The sequence below is a fragment of the Rhynchophorus ferrugineus genome, unplaced genomic scaffold (assembly GCF_030347505.1).
Source record: "Rhynchophorus ferrugineus isolate W39M unplaced genomic scaffold, kcgeb_rfMv2 rfM556, whole genome shotgun sequence".
Taxonomy (NCBI): domain Eukaryota; kingdom Metazoa; phylum Arthropoda; class Insecta; order Coleoptera; family Curculionidae; genus Rhynchophorus; species Rhynchophorus ferrugineus.
Window position 1 is genome coordinate 5,588 of NW_027473133.1, and position 16,913 is coordinate 22,500.

Sequence of the window (16,913 nt, forward strand, 5' to 3'; positions counted from 1 at the left end):
TTAAGCTAAAATAATAAAATTCTCTTTTTCAGCTGTCTTGGTGGTCCTGAAAAGGACCGATATTTGATGATAAAATAGGTTACATTCGTTTTATTTAGTTTTGCTATCTGTCTTTTTAGGTAACAATACAGCTTGGATATTTGGCAGAACGCCGCCCTGGGCTATAGTAACTCCGGATAGGAGTTTGTTCAATTCTTCGTCGTTTCTGATGGCCAATTGCAAATGCCTAGGGATAATCCTGGTTTTCTTGTTATCTCTAGCGGCGTTACCCGCCAATTCGAGAACCTCGGCTGCCAGATATTCCATTACGGCAGCTAAGTAGACGGGAGCACCGGCCCCTACGCGTTCGGCATAATTCCCTTTCCTTAAAAGTCTGTGAATACGACCGACAGGGAATTGTAATCCCGCTCGGTTAGAACGAGACTTCGCCTTTCCCTTCACTTTTCCGCCTTTACCACGTCCGGACATTTTACTATCGATTGCTTCTAGAACTCGCTCGCCTTAGAGTTGAAATCTGTACTAAAACTGTCAACATACTAGCAACGAATTTTGTTCGTAAGCCGAACGCATGATCTCGTACGCGACCAATGAAAGGCTAACTCAGATAATAGGCGGGGCTTAGGAGTGTATTTAAGGAGCCTATAAATTCTAAGGATTCCTGAAATTTGTTTTAGTCTAGTACTTTTCGTGGTTCCTTTAATATCGTAATATTTATTTCGAAATGCCTCCGAAAACAAGCGGTAAGGCGGCCAAAAAGGCCGGTAAGGCTCAGAAAAATATCTCCAAAAGTGACAAGAAAAAGAAACGCAAGAGGAAGGAAAGCTACGCGATCTACATTTACAAAGTTTTAAAGCAAGTTCATCCCGATACGGGTATCTCCAGCAAGGCCATGTCGATCATGAATTCTTTCGTGAACGATATATTCGAAAGGATAGCCGCCGAAGCGTCCCGTCTCGCTCATTACAATAAAAGATCTACTATCACAAGCAGAGAAATCCAAACTGCCGTGCGATTATTGCTGCCCGGTGAATTGGCTAAGCACGCCGTTAGTGAAGGTACCAAAGCCGTCACTAAATATACCAGTTCTAAGTAAACCATAAGCCTTGAATATCATAAAGGAGAAAACGGTTCTTTTCAGAGCCACAATTTAGATAAATAAAAAAAGAAATAATCTTAAAAAAATTAATTTTATATATTATACAGCTGTAGTATCCAATATTGAAATACAAATTTTGTTATCAACAGTATATTATTATTCTTTGGTTATTAGTGATTACATTATTTTTTCTTTAGTTTTTAAAAACAATGCGTATAAGTACACCGACTGTTATTAATTACTAACATGTAGTCGAATATAACTCTGAGATAAAAATCCATAACTCTTTTAGTGGTTTATATAAATATCGATAAAAGAATATTAATTGAATTATCTTCTTTTTCTTTGATTAAATTTAGGTGGTTCTGAAAAGAACCGTTTTTTTTTGTTGCAAAATACGACTATAAGTAGAGTATTATAAATGATAGAAAATAAAGTTTAGGCACGTTCGCCTCTGATACGTCTGGCTAGCTGAATATCCTTGGGCATGATGGTTACTCGCTTTGCATGTATCGCACATAAATTAGTATCCTCAAAAAGGCCAACTAAATAAGCTTCGCTGGCCTCTTGTAAAGCCATTACCGCCGAACTTTGAAAACGTAAATCGGTCTTGAAATCTTGAGCGATTTCGCGAACCAATCGTTGAAAAGGTAATTTCCTAATCAATAATTCGGTGCTCTTTTGATAACGACGAATCTCCCGCAAAGCGACCGTCCCAGGTCGGTAGCGATGTGGTTTCTTAACGCCACCGGTAGCTGGAGCGCTTTTCCTGGCCGCTTTGGTAGCCAATTGTTTCCTAGGAGCTTTACCTCCTGTTGATTTTCGCGCAGTTTGCTTGGTACGAGCCATATTTTTAAAATAGAGGTAATGAGAAAAATTAACAAACGCAAACGACGGCGACCCCTTTCGGACTGATTCGGTCATAAAATCAGAGAGTCCTTTTTATAACATGTTATCTAATCTGATTGGTCCGTTTTGTGCCAGTGGGCGGAACTCAATCCTAAGTCTACAAAACCGGGCTGATTGAATGTAATCGACAACAGTTGTCCGTAGCACTCGTGTTGTGAGCGCGCTACTTATTCGAGATCATTTATTTTTTTTGTATTAGGTTCGATAAAAGATGACCGGCAGAGGTAAAGGTGGTAAAGGTTTGGGAAAAGGAGGAGCCAAGCGGCATCGTAAAGTGCTTCGTGATAATATCCAAGGTATTACGAAGCCCGCCATTAGAAGATTGGCTAGACGAGGCGGCGTAAAACGTATATCTGGTCTGATTTACGAAGAGACCAGAGGTGTTTTAAAAGTGTTTTTGGAAAACGTCATCAGAGATGCCGTTACATATACCGAACACGCCAAAAGAAAAACCGTTACCGCAATGGATGTAGTATACGCCTTGAAACGTCAAGGACGTACATTATACGGGTTTGGAGGTTAAGTCACATTTTATTCGCGAACTAACGTGAAATGTGACCCTCAAAATTAATTTTAGAAAAATTAAACAACGGTTCTTTTCAGAACCACAAATTTATCGATATTTAAAAAACGGAAGCTCTATTAGGATTTAAGGATAATCTTTCAATCATTACAATCATCATAATTTTATTTAAAATAATAATTTAAGTATAACTGGCCCTAATTATTTGAGGGTTTGGATTCCAAAACTCTATACTTAATAAATAGACCGCCCCTTAAATTCATCGTTAATTACATAGATTATATACAAGGCGCGATGTTATAATACGGTTCGATTTTACTAAAGGAGAACCGCTAGAAATAAATCCTTCATATTATTTCGACTTAATTGTTGTTTAATAAAACGATAATTATTGGTATTGGAATGTCTCTTAATTTATCTTACACACCCAAAAAACAATCTTTAAAGTACTTAAACTGTTTATTAGAATATTTTAAATAATTAGTAAGTGCAAGTCATAATATGAGTTTTAATTTTAAGTTCTTTTTTTGTTTTATTATTTTGGTGGTCCTGAAAAGGACCGATAGTTAAAAGGTTTTTGTACGACACAAAAACCCTAAGGCTCATGTAACTTATTTGGTTTTACTATCTGTTTTTTTCGGTAACAATACGGCCTGGATGTTTGGTAGAACGCCGCCCTGGGCTATAGTAACACCGGAGAGGAGTTTGTTCAGTTCTTCGTCATTTCTGATGGCCAATTGTAAATGCCTAGGGATAATCCTTGTTTTCTTGTTGTCTCTAGCGGCGTTACCTGCCAACTCGAGAACTTCGGCCGCCAAATATTCCATTACGGCAGCTAAGTAGACGGGAGCACCGGCCCCTACGCGTTCGGCATAATTTCCTTTCCTTAAAAGCCGGTGAATACGGCCAACAGGAAATTGTAATCCCGCTCGGTTGGAACGAGATTTCGCCTTTCCCTTCACTTTTCCACCCTTACCACGTCCAGACATTGTATTGCTAACTTTTTTAAACTAAAAATAACCGAAAAACTAATGGCGACAACGCTCACGTCCTTTCGACAACGAATGAACAACTGGCAGTGAACTGTCCAGCGAATAGCTTTTATTCGGCAACTTCTCAAAACACTAGTACGTTTCCTACTCGACCAATCAGAGCTTTCTACGACATAACGCCAAGAATGGGCGGAGCTTAGAAGTGTAGCGTCATTTATCAAATAATTAAACGACTATAGGTATATTTCGGTTTAGTCTTTTATCTTTTGCTGTATGGGTAGGTCGCGAATCTCATTCGTTTAAAATGCCACCGAAGACAAGCGGTAAAGCGGCAAAAAAGGCTGGAAAAGCCCAGAAAAACATTTCTAAGAGCGATAAGAAAAAGAAGCGTAGGAGGAAGGAAAGCTACGCGATTTACATATACAAAGTTTTAAAGCAGGTTCATCCCGATACGGGTATTTCCAGCAAGGCCATGTCGATTATGAATTCTTTCGTGAACGATATATTCGAAAGGATAGCCGCCGAAGCGTCGCGCCTCGCCCATTACAATAAAAGATCGACCATCACGAGCAGAGAAATCCAAACCGCCGTTAGGTTATTGTTACCCGGTGAATTGGCTAAGCATGCCGTTAGCGAAGGTACCAAAGCTGTCACTAAATATACCAGTTCTAAGTAAACGAAATATATTATTTTGAAGGTGATCATAATAATATGAAGGGTGGAAAACGGCTCTTTTCAGAGCCCCAAAATGTTTAAAGAAGAAAAAAAGAAATAAACTATTGTTAAGAAGATAGGATATATACGAAGTCAAATAAATTAAAATATAGTAATCGTTCATAAAAATGTTAAAATATCCAGAAAAAAATATTTTATTTTATATATTCATTCCTTTACGGTAACATAATAACAGTATATGTGATACCCCTTTCTTATCGTGATATAAACTTCAAGTCAATCCAGCAGGTGTTCACACCTTATTACTAAGGATTCCTCAATATTCACAATATATTTGTGAGCATAATATTCTAAATTCAATTCACAAATATTATAACTAAAGCGTCATATAAACGGAAAAAATATCAATGTCTCTTTTTTCTAATAGAAGTTGGTGGTTCTGAGAAGAACCTTTTTTTTTTCATATAAATACAAAAAACGACCTTAATATAGGACAGCCGTAGCATTTATGCACGTTCGCCTCTAATGCGTCTGGCTAATTGAATGTCCTTAGGCATGATAGTTACTCGTTTAGCATGGATCGCACACAAATTGGTGTCTTCAAAGAGACCAACCAAATAGGCCTCGCTAGCTTCTTGCAAAGCCATCACTGCCGAACTTTGGAAACGTAAATCGGTCTTGAAATCCTGAGCGATTTCGCGAACCAATCGTTGGAAAGGCAATTTCCTAATCAATAATTCGGTACTCTTCTGATAGCGTCGGATTTCTCTTAGAGCGACCGTACCGGGTCTGTAACGATGCGGTTTTTTAACACCACCGGTAGCGGGAGCGCTTTTCCTGGCTGCTTTAGTAGCCAATTGTTTTCTGGGAGCCTTACCTCCGGTTGATTTTCGAGCAGTTTGCTTGGTACGAGCCATCGTCTAAACGGGTCTGACTTCAAACGTGTAGGAAGAATTACAAGCGCAAGCACCAACGAACTTTTGGAAACTGATCGAAGGTGTCAAAGAAATCTCCCTTTTTAATAATGTGTGAAGATATTCTGATTGGTCCGGCTAGCATCTGTGGGCGGGACCCGATTCGAACTCAACAAAACCCATGGTAGGATTTGAAATTGAAATAGTTACCCGTAGTATTCGAGGTGTACGCTGCACAATTCGATTATAAATTTGCTTTCTTTTAATACTAAATTGAATAAATCATGACGGGCAGAGGTAAAGGTGGTAAAGGTTTGGGAAAAGGAGGCGCTAAGCGGCATCGTAAAGTGCTTCGTGATAATATCCAAGGTATTACGAAACCCGCCATCAGAAGATTGGCTAGGCGGGGTGGAGTTAAACGTATATCCGGTCTAATTTATGAAGAAACCAGAGGTGTATTAAAAGTATTTTTGGAAAACGTTATCAGAGACGCCGTCACTTATACCGAACACGCCAAAAGGAAAACCGTTACTGCCATGGATGTAGTATACGCCCTCAAACGCCAAGGACGAACCCTATACGGATTTGGCGGTTAAATAAAGTATTATATATGCTGACCAATTAAAACAGAACAACGTATCTATTCAACTAAAGAAAACAACGGTTCTTTTCAGAGCCACAAATTTACTAGCATAAAAAAAGAAATTTATTATTCGAAAATGGACTAAGATGACGTTAAATTTTATTAAATATCTGCTCCTTTCATCTAAGATTTACTTGTAAAGTAACAAATATACTGCATTATAATAGACGATCGTAATATAAAAAGATAGATAAAGTTTAAAATAAGATTTCATAATAAATGTTAGGTTAATGACAAGAATGTAAATGATGGTGAACAATCGAATACCGAATCTTCGTTGAAGCTTTAATATAGTTTTCCTTTAGAGAGAAAATACTCCGAGATAAACTTCGCGTCGATGAGCTTGGAGAATCCTTAAGATTTCAAAGAAGGTACGGTAGTTCTACGCACGTATGTATGGAGATCGCGTTCCATGTATTTATTGACTTTAGATAACTATTTATGAAAACAGATTTCAACTAAAGAAGCAAAATATACTATAATATATATGAGCATTGTATCGATACAGAAGGGTTTGACACGATATTCTTATAGACGTCTCGATATCGTTGCTCACCCGATACGTTCGATTGTAACCCAGAGTTCGGATGGTGTTAAGAAACCGTTAAATAAGAAGTATATTAGTATAGGATCGGTTAATTTTCATGTCATTGTTTTCTTACAGTTAATTCGACAACGGTACGTTTCGATATAGATTCGTTTTGGACAACGAACAATCTGTACCGCATCAATTAGGAATAATATGTCTCGTTTCTCCAATAATAGCATTAGATCTGTACGGAATTGCATTTATATCAAAAGACGATATATCGGGGGACGTAGATTTGAAAAGATATATTTTCATAGTTATAACCGAAAGTCTATAACTCGAATGTAAATTGGTAGTTTCGACGGAATCGAGAGCAACGCTTGATTTTGTGCTTCCTTCTAAGACGATAGTCAACGTAAAATTTATTGGTAAAGTTTGCTACTTCTACTACGTTTTATCTTTTAACGCCTCGAACATAAATCGTATGATATTCTAAAGGATTTATGTATTTAATATGAGAAATAAGTAAACGGTTCCAAGCTCGATGAACGTTTCGACGAAGCCGGAATATGGAACGTCGTTCGCGCTCGACCGTTCAGTCCTCCGTTCGGCTCATATCATATAGGGTACGCATTAAATGAGAGCGACCGCCAGACAGTTAAAATACGCGAACGAGAAGCATACGCACGTACGTAACTTTGTCAAACGAATCGTGATTAGAACGTTCTTATAAGAAAATTAAGAAATTATATCAGAATGTCGGACGTCGATATTAGCGGACAAGCGGTTTCTCCTTCGTCGAATCAAGGGAGTGGAGGAAATTCCGCCGCCGTTGTTAACGCATCGTCAACAGGCACACCGGCCGGGTCGAATTCATCTTCGGTGTCGGCTACGGGAGCCGCATCAGCTACAGCCGGTAGCGCAGGTTCGTCTGCAGGAGGGAAGAAAGAAAAATCCACTTCGAGCAAGGCGAAGAGTTCTAAATCGAAAGTTAGTCATCCTCCGATCGCTGATATGGTAACGAGTGCAATTAAAGGATTGAAAGAGAAAGGCGGAACTTCCTTCAGAGCTATTAAAAAATACATAGCGGCCAATTACAAAGTGGATGCTGACAAATTATCGCCCTTTATAAAGAAATATATAAAGACGTGGATCGCTTCGGGTGTTTTGGTACAAACGAAGGGCAAAGGAGCTTCCGGATCATTTAAATTAGCGGCTTCGGCACGTAAAGCAGGAGGTACGACAGCCGCAGGTACGAAGAAAAGAAAAACGGCCACTGCCAAAACCGGACAGAAAAATAAACGAAAACCAGTAGGAGGTGCCGCGACAGCTACGACAGCCGGTGGTAAAAAAGCGTCTGCCAAAAAAACCTCAGAGAAAACGGAAAAAAAGACGACCGCCGCCTCCGCCTCAACTAAGAAAACCACAGCTAAAAGTAAGAAAGGTGAATCTGCAACTTTGGCCGAGAAAAAAGCTTCTGCCAAAAAAGCCGTCGAAAAGAAAACAGGAAAGAAATCTACCGCCGCCACGACTACGTCCGCTTCCAATGCCGCCGCTAATAGTTCATCTTCGAAAGCAGCAAAAAGCAACACGGCCGCAAGATCCCCGAAATCGCCTTCCAAAGCGAAAAAATCTAATAAAGCCGGACCTACGAAAAAGCCCAAGGCGCCTAAACCGAAAAGTGCTAAGACGACGACCTCAACTGTTCGTGTTGCCGCTGGTGAAGGTGCGAAAACTAAAAAACCAGTATCACCAAAGAAAAAGAAATAAAACTATTTCTACTACGTATGACGATATATTAAACAGGCGACACATTTCATCGTCAGATCAAGAAGACACGGAGTTGAAAATTACAAATATCCCGACACTCCTGGACGTGCTACGACTTCCCTAAAAAATACGTTCGTCCAAGACCGTATTTTTTTAATAGAAAAAAAAACGGTTCTTTTCAGAACCACAATATAACTTTATAAAAGAAAGAATATTTATATAATTTATTTATTATCTTATTATTACTTAAATGATTATTTTCTAGATAGAGCCGTAACTAATTAGGGAACCGATCGATCGATACTCTAAAACAGTAATAAAGGAATATTCAGTACAGATCAGATTATTTATAAATTTTCTAGTTAATATTTATTCTTTAATAAGAACGCGTATTCTAACTTCTTTTTTATACGATTTTGTTGGCCCTGAAAAGGACCGATATTAAAGGGCGTATGCAAAACTTTAAACGGTTTGCGTTATCTATTTGGTTTTGCTGTCTGTCTTTTTAGGCAATAATACTGCTTGAATGTTAGGCAAGACGCCGCCCTGGGCAATAGTAACGCCAGATAACAGTTTATTCAATTCCTCGTCGTTTCTGATGGCCAATTGTAAATGCCTAGGGATAATCCTTGTTTTCTTGTTGTCTCTAGCGGCGTTACCCGCCAACTCGAGAACTTCGGCCGCCAGATATTCCATTACGGCAGCTAAGTAAACGGGAGCACCGGCCCCTACGCGTTCGGCATAATTTCCTTTCCTTAGAAGTCGGTGAATACGACCGACAGGAAATTGTAATCCCGCACGATTGGAACGAGACTTCGCCTTTCCCTTCACTTTTCCGCCTTTACCACGTCCGGACATGTTAATCTCGATCGTTGTTAGATACTGCTCACCTTTAAATCAAAAACGGTACTGGAAATTTCTTACAGATCGGCCTGGAATTTTGTCCGCGAGCCAAACTCGTTATATCATACGCGACCAATCAGACTCTAACTCGGGCTATGGGCGGGGCTTAGAAGTGTTCCTTCGAATGTTATAAGTTCTAGAATTAAAGGCATTTTTTTAGTTAAGTACTCTTTGAGGTACGTGAGACGTCGGGATTTTTATTTCGAAATGCCACCGAAGACAAGCGGTAAGGCGGCCAAGAAAGCCGGAAAAGCCCAGAAAAATATCTCTAAGAGCGACAAGAAAAAGAAGCGCAGGAGGAAGGAAAGCTATGCGATTTACATATACAAAGTTTTAAAGCAGGTTCATCCCGATACGGGTATCTCCAGCAAGGCCATGTCGATCATGAATTCTTTCGTGAACGATATATTCGAAAGGATAGCCGCCGAAGCGTCGCGTCTCGCCCATTACAATAAGAGATCAACGATCACGAGCAGAGAAATCCAAACCGCCGTTAGGTTATTGTTACCCGGTGAGTTGGCTAAGCACGCCGTTAGCGAAGGTACCAAAGCAGTCACCAAATATACCAGTTCTAAGTAAATTAATTCACATACCTATGTGTGTTTCAATATACTACTTACCTGCAAAATCGGTTCTTTTCAGAACCACAATTGGATATACATTTTAAAAAATGAAATGTTAAACAGTAGCTGACATTTTATAAAAACAGAATTTTCAGATATATATATATATATTGTAGTTATTGTATTGAATTATATTATATCATTATAATCTGTTATATAGTAAGTATATAGAATAAGTTTTGTAAAAATGGTACGGCCCGAGATTGTTATTTAAAAATAAGGTAAAGTATTTCTGGAGTGACTTCGAAAATATGTGTATTCATTTTTATTACGTTTATGACTATATGATAATTAATTTATTTTTCCTAACTGTGGCTAATTGTGGATTGTGGCTAATTTCTACACGATAAGTATTAATCACGGGAACGTCTCGAAATGAACAAATAGGAACTGTAATTAATCAAGAATTTAGAATGGAACTATCGTCCTAATATAATGAGGATCGTCAAAGAGAAGATACTTTTTTTTTCGTTTACTAGGTTGACCTTGCTTGGGGACAGTGGAACTCAGTGGAAAATCGCTGATGGTGGGTGAGGAGGATAGGCCTGTGGTCAGAATCGATATCTTGGAGTACTTGCAGGTCAGAGGCTTGATTCGAATTTTGATAGATAAAAAAGTCAATTATTGTCGGTCGATTGGAGGAGTAGTGAGTTGGTTCGCTTGGAGCAATAAGCCCAAGTTCCAACTCATCTATTATCCCGGCCGATAGTAATTCTTCCAATAGCTGTGTGGTTGATGGCGTTGAAAATGGCCTGAAAATCTCCTTGGTCATCTGAATATGTTCCGAAGAGTATTTCGCCAATGGAGATCGGGTTCGTGTTCTAGTGGAATCCAGACCAGCCAGACGACTGTTATCTTGAGTTCCCCGTACATGAGTGGGGGGAGGAATTGGTCTTTTGGGTTTGGTTGTTTTTGGAGTAGGTCGGCACTTGCATCCCGAGTAATTTGCGGTGTATGGTTCTCAACAGTTGGTGCATTTCGGCGGGGAATTTCTGTCTTTGGGACTTGACGTAGGCCGGAGTGGCTTTACAGTTGGCCGATGAATGACCGTAGAATTGGCAGTTAAAACGTTGAACGCGCCTGCCGTTGCCGCGCTGGGCTTGGACTTTTACCACCTGATTCATTAGGCGGTCGACCGCGAAGATACGGCGTTCCTCTCGAGGAACCGACCAACATGGATTGGATTGAAACCGAGCTTCATGAGCGCGGTTCGGACTTCGAGTTACCATTACGTCGAGAGAGAAATATAATATATTAGCTGACCCCGCAGACACTCCGTACCCTGTACTCAATGGATAAATAAAGGATTCATTCTATCAAATTCTTCGTTCAAATCACTTTCGAATCATCCTTAGGAACATTCTGATATCGGAAAACCTTATCCGTAGTCGATAAACGATATCTAACGGATGAATTATAGAAAATGGCCAATAAGCGGCAAATATCCGATCGTAAGGGTGCACCATCGTTTCGGCGAATCATTCTTTTGGAATCTTACGTTCTACAAGCAAAACATTTATTCATAGGTATATACCGATAATAACGAACGGGCCGACGTAACAACCTAAAATGTCCTGAAATACGTGAGAACAGTTTTACTCCGATCGCCGTATCGATATGTGACAGTATCCATCCTATGAAGGATCTTTACATTCTACTAGCATAATTTTATGGATCGGAATTTTCCGACTTTTAAAGAACGTGATCGGCAGTCTAGAAACGGCCTGAGGACGTATTAACACGAGAGGTTAAAATTATTGCTTTAGAAGTTCACGTTGTCTAAAGCTAAAGTTTATTCATCGGAACATTCCGATAATAACGAGAACGGGCAGACGTAAAAACGAAAAATTTGCGCAACGTCCGTATAAACGATCTGTTCTAAAACACCCATACATTTCCGATAGCTGGCGAGAGACCCGCGCTTAAATCGTGTGCGCTTCTACGTGGGGCGATACGAGAGACGGATACGACGGGTCGGGTCGACCGGCGCTGTGACACTTTTACCGAGTGGCTTTTGATCAGCGAAGGTGGTATTACATATTATATGTTAATATATAAGATCCGAACCGTATTTTTTTATTTATCTAAATAAAAAGCGTATTTCGTCGTGTTATTATATATTCGTAACGCTCTCGCGATTTTGTATCGTCGTTTCGTTGTTCTTCCTGGTCGGTTTTTTTCGATATATCGGGAAGCGTACGACGACGACGACGGTATCACTGCGAGATCGCGAATTCGGCGGGAACATTCGGCTTCGTTAGAAGAAGATGATCCACGATTCATATGCGATTGGAATTATTATTTTTATGGACGTATCGGTTTTTCATCGGAACGTTCATAAAACAGCAACACATTTTGCGATAGCTCTCTGCTCTCCGAGCGAGAATAAAATAAAAAATCACGAAACGTTTCTCGTACGAGGTTTCCTTGTCGCTTTATATATTTCTATCTAGCGAAGGGTTCGGAGAGAATGTTTTTCGAGGTCTTATAAACGCCGAACGATATTTTGCGGCATCCAATTTTCGACGTAGTCGACGATCGTCGTCGATAATCGAGATAATTGGGTGCCTAGTCGATCGGTTGTGTATAAAAAAAACAAAAGATGTGTCTAAGATGATGATATCGTTTTGTTTTATTAGACAACTAATATTAAAATGTAAGAGCGTGGCGCCTCGGACCGGTTTTTCCGTCGTCTAGGCGCGCTATCATGCACCTCCTTTTTATTAGTCGTCGATATATATTATATATCGTCGTCTTACGCACACGTTTCTTTATAAGTCAAACTTATAAAATAAACTGTGTCTGTATTTGTTTTATCTGCTTCGTGTCGATAAAATAATAAGAACAGTTCCCTGGTTGATCCTGCCAGTAGTCATATGCTTGTCTCAAAGATTAAGCCATGCATGTCTCAGTACATACCGAATTAAGGTGAAACCGCGAAAGGCTCATTAAATCAGTTATGGTTCCTTAGATCGTACCCACAATTACTTGGATAACTGTGGTAATTCTAGAGCTAATACATGCAAACAGAGCTCCGACCAGAGATGGAAGGAGTGCTTTTATTAGATCAAAACCAATCGGTTTCGGGTTCGCGCTCGTCATCGTACAACTTGGTGACTCTGAATAACTTTAAGCTGATCGCACGGTCTCGCACCGGCGACACATCTTTCAAATGTCTGCCTTATCAACTGTCGATGGTAGGTTCTGCGCCTACCATGGTCGTAACGGGTAACGGGGAATCAGGGTTCGATTCCGGAGAGGGAGCCTGAGAAACGGCTACCACATCCAAGGAAGGCAGCAGGCGCGCAAATTACCCACTCCCGGCACGGGGAGGTAGTGACGAAAAATAACGATACGGGACTCATCCGAGGCCCCGTAATCGGAATGAGTACACTCTAAACCCTTTAACGAGGATCAATTGGAGGGCCAGTCTGGTGCCAGCAGCCGCGGTAATTCCAGCTCCAATAGCGTATATTAAAGTTGTTGCGGTTAAAAAGCTCGTAGTCGAATTTGTGTCTCGCGCCGCCGGTTCATCGTTCGCGGTGTTAACTGGCGTGTTTTTCGCGAGACGTCCTGCCGGTGGGCTTAGTCGTGTCGCGTCGCCGTCGCGCGTGCGTTTCGGCGTGCGTGTTGTGCGCGTCGTGGTTACGACGGCCCAACTCAATCCTGCCGCGGTGCTCTTTACTGAGTGTCGAGGTGGGCCGGCACGTTTACTTTGAACAAATTAGAGTGCTCAAAGCAGGCTAAAATTTCGCCTGAATACTGTATGCATGGAATAATGGAATAGGACCTCGGTTCTATTTTGTTGGTTTTCGGAACCCCGAGGTAATGATTAATAGGAACGGATGGGGGCATTCGTATTGCGACGTTAGAGGTGAAATTCTTGGATCGTCGCAAGACGAACAGAAGCGAAAGCATTTGCCAAAAACGCTTTCATTGATCAAGAACGAAAGTTAGAGGTTCGAAGGCGATCAGATACCGCCCTAGTTCTAACCTTAAACGATGCCAGCTAGCGATCCGTCGACGTTCCCTAATATGACTCGACGGGCAGCTTCCGGGAAACCAAAGCTTTTGGGTTCCGGGGGAAGTATGGTTGCAAAGCTGAAACTTAAAGGAATTGACGGAAGGGCACCACCAGGAGTGGAGCCTGCGGCTTAATTTGACTCAACACGGGAAACCTCACCAGGCCCGGACACCGGAAGGATTGACAGATTGAGAGCTCTTTCTTGATTCGGTGGGTGGTGGTGCATGGCCGTTCTTAGTTGGTGGAGCGATTTGTCTGGTTAATTCCGATAACGAACGAGACTCTAGCCTGCTAACTAGGCGCTTTTTGACATCCTAAAGGCCCGCCGGCCGCGTTGCTTTCGGGTTTCGCGGTTCGTGCGCGGTTTTTACTGTCGGCGTACAAACTATTCTTCTTAGAGGGACAGGCGGCTTCTAGCCGCACGAGATTGAGCAATAACAGGTCTGTGATGCCCTTAGATGTTCTGGGCCGCACGCGCGCTACACTGAAGGAATCAGCGTGTCTTCCCTGGCCGAGCGGCCCGGGTAACCCGCTGAACCTCCTTCGTGCTAGGGATTGGGGCTTGCAATTGTTCCCCATGAACGAGGAATTCCCAGTAAGCGCGAGTCATAAGCTCGCGTTGATTACGTCCCTGCCCTTTGTACACACCGCCCGTCGCTACTACCGATTGAATGATTTAGTGAGGTCTTCGGATCGACACGCGATGGCGTTTCGGCGTCGTCGATGTGTAGGAAAAGATGACCAAACTTGATCATTTAGAGGAAGTAAAAGTCGTAACAAGGTTTCCGTAGGTGAACCTGCGGAAGGATCATTACAGTGTGTTGTTATGCCTATATATATATAATAGGTAAACGTACAAGTCTGTAAAAATCATTGTCGAACGTTAAAGAGCCATCTACGAAGTTCGGAAGTTCCGATCGAATTTCGACGTCGTCAACGTAGCTGTTTTCGGGTACCTATAATATATGGTTTTAAAAGATGTACGCCCGAAAGCGGAGATATATACGATGAAGATGTTGTTATATAGGACGACGAGTAATAATCGTCGGCCTACGACGGATTTCGTTATAAATGGACAAATCGAGCGCAAAATAAAACGATTTTGCCAATTATATTTCTAATCGACGTTTCGATCCTCATATCGACGAACATATACGATGATCGGTAATGTGATTAGTTTACGAAAATCTTATCACCCTTCGTTTGTTTCATTCCAAAAGGGTGAGATTTAGTTTACGAAAATATTGCCAAACTATGATCAGCGTATGCTCTTTTGTTGTCGTACGAGGTGAGACGACGAAAATTTACAACGAACGTCACCATTTCGAGTAGTCTGTCTCCGCTCCTCTCGTTGTGTGTAGTGGAGAAGACGAAAATAAACCGTAAGAGCGTTTTAAAGTCGACGGCGGCTGCGAAAGGGGCGCAAGCGCTGTCTATGACGTGAGCGCGCGTCGTCGTCGTCGTCGTCGTCTTATAATAGAAACGTTTCGATATGCGTTTAAAACCTAACTTAAAAAAAGATTACCCTAAACGGTGGATCACTTGGCTCGTGGGTCGATGAAGAACGCAGCTAATTGCGCGTCAACTTGTGAACTGCAGGACACATGAACATCGACATTTCGAACGCACATTGCGGTCCTGGGATCTCATACCCGGACCACTCCTGGCTGAGGGTCGTATCTCATTTCAAGACTGCTCGGATTTTCTTTGATCTTCGCGATCGACGAGAAATGTCTGAGCGTGCTGAGCGTATAAGCGCGATTCGATCGCGACGTTCTAAAACGTGACAGCGGACCCGTACGTGTGACCTAACTCTCTCGTACGGGTCGTACGAATATGAAAGGGATGAGACGTGTTTAAAACGGTCGTTCGCACGTTTTTGTGATAAACGTAGCGCGCACCATTAATACGATCGTCGTATCCGATAAAATTAGTTTTTAATCGACGTCGGATCGTAGGTGCGTTGTCTCTCGAATACGAGGGAGAAAACACCGTTTTTCGACGGCGCGTCTTTTCCATTCTAAACTTTTATATTTCGTATTGGCTCCTAATCTTCATTATTATGATGATTACGAGCGCCACGCATATTAAACTAGCGACCTCAGAGCAGGTGAGACTACCCGCTGAATTTAAGCATATTACTAAGCGGAGGAAAAGAAACTAACTAGGATTCCCTTAGTAGCTGCGAGCGAACAGGGATTAGCCCAGCACCGAATCCCGCGACCGACATCGGGCGCCGGGAAATGTGGTGTTCGGGAGGGTCCATTATCTCGACGTTACGTCGCGCGTCCAAGTCCATCTTGAACGGGGCAACAGCCCATAGAGGGTGCCAGGCCCGTAGCGACCGTGACTGACGGCGAGAGGATCTCTCCTTAGAGTCGGGTTGCTTGAGAGTGCAGCCCTAAGCGGGTGGTAAACTCCATCTAAGGCTAAATATAACCACGAGACCGATAGCGAACAAGTACCGTGAGGGAAAGTTGAAAAGCACTTTGAAGAGAGAGTTCAAGAGTACGTGAAACCGTTTAGGGGTAAACCTGAGAAACCCGAAAGGTCGAAGGGAGAAATTCATTCGCGGCTCGTAGTAGGCGGCGTGCGATCGCGTGACACGTGACGTTTCGGCGTTGCGCGCGCCTTTCGTACGTCGATCCGGCGACGAACGCGTGCACTTTTCTCCTTGTAGGACGTCGCGATCCGTTGGGCGTCGGCTTAAGGCTCGAGGTGGAGACCGTAGACTGCGGTTCGCGCCGTTTTCGTTTACGGACCCTCGTGTTCGCGGTCGACTCGCTCGACGGTATACCGAATGGTTTAAGGCCGCTACTCGTTAGCGTTCGGCTCGTCGCAAGCGCGTCAGATGCACGTCGGTAATCGGACCCGGTGCCGTTTCCGACCTCTGATGACTGTTGGCGACGAGGTTCTCGAACAGACCTAGACCGATCGGCGACGCTATAGCTTTGGGTACTTTCAGGACCCGTCTTGAAACACGGACCAAGGAGTCTAGCATGTGCGCGAGTCATTGGGAATCACTAAACCTAAAGGCGTAATGAAAGTGAAAGTTCGTCTCGCACGAACTCAGGGAAGATGGGCGGTTTACCCTTAAAAGTGGCCGCTTCGCATTCCCGGGGCGTCTCGTTCTCATCGCGAGAAGAGGCGCACCAAGAGCGTACACGCTGGGACCCGAAAGATGGTGAACTATGCCTGGTCAGGACGAAGTCAGGGGAAACCCTGATGGAGGTCCGTAGCGATTCTGACGTGCAAATCGATCGTCGGAACTGGGTATAGGGGCGAAAGACTAATCGAACCATCTAGTAGCTG

At 42.3% G+C, this 16,913-nt stretch overlaps 4 protein-coding genes and 3 non-coding genes across 7 annotated transcripts in view; all 7 read left to right on the forward strand.

Moving 5' to 3' along the window:
• The first annotated feature begins 721 nt into the window (after positions 1-721).
• Positions 722-1,093, forward strand: LOC143206133 (histone H2B). Its single transcript, XM_076419002.1, has one exon. The coding sequence runs from the start codon at positions 722-724 to the stop codon at positions 1,091-1,093; it is 372 nt and encodes a 123-aa protein (XP_076275117.1).
• A 2,688-nt stretch (positions 1,094-3,781) lies between these two features.
• LOC143206134 (histone H2B) overlaps positions 3,782-16,913 on the forward strand; it is a 36,800-nt gene continuing 23,668 nt past the window's right edge. Inside the window, exon 1 of the mRNA XM_076419003.1 lies at positions 3,782-4,997. The gene's annotated coding sequence lies outside the window, so the exon portion shown is untranslated. The remainder of the gene's footprint in view (positions 4,998-16,913) is intronic.
• Positions 3,788-4,588, forward strand: LOC143206135 (histone H2B). Its single transcript, XM_076419004.1, has one exon. The coding sequence runs from the start codon at positions 3,825-3,827 to the stop codon at positions 4,194-4,196; it is 372 nt and encodes a 123-aa protein (XP_076275119.1). The 5' UTR covers positions 3,788-3,824; the 3' UTR covers positions 4,197-4,588.
• On the forward strand, positions 9,162-9,533 carry LOC143206132 (histone H2B). The gene has a single exon (XM_076419001.1). It carries the CDS (start codon positions 9,162-9,164, stop codon positions 9,531-9,533), a length of 372 nt encoding a protein of 123 aa, XP_076275116.1.
• On the forward strand, positions 12,427-14,415 carry LOC143206137 (small subunit ribosomal RNA). Its single transcript, XR_013008146.1, has one exon. It is a non-coding gene; the product is annotated as a small subunit ribosomal RNA (ribosomal RNA).
• Positions 15,124-15,278, forward strand: LOC143206136 (5.8S ribosomal RNA). Its single transcript, XR_013008145.1, has one exon. It is a non-coding gene; the product is annotated as a 5.8S ribosomal RNA (ribosomal RNA).
• Positions 15,698-16,913, forward strand: part of LOC143206138 (large subunit ribosomal RNA) — a 4,098-nt gene continuing 2,882 nt past the window's right edge. Inside the window, exon 1 of the ribosomal RNA XR_013008147.1 lies at positions 15,698-16,913. This exon is cut by the window's right edge and continues 2,882 nt beyond it. This is a non-coding gene — a ribosomal RNA (large subunit ribosomal RNA).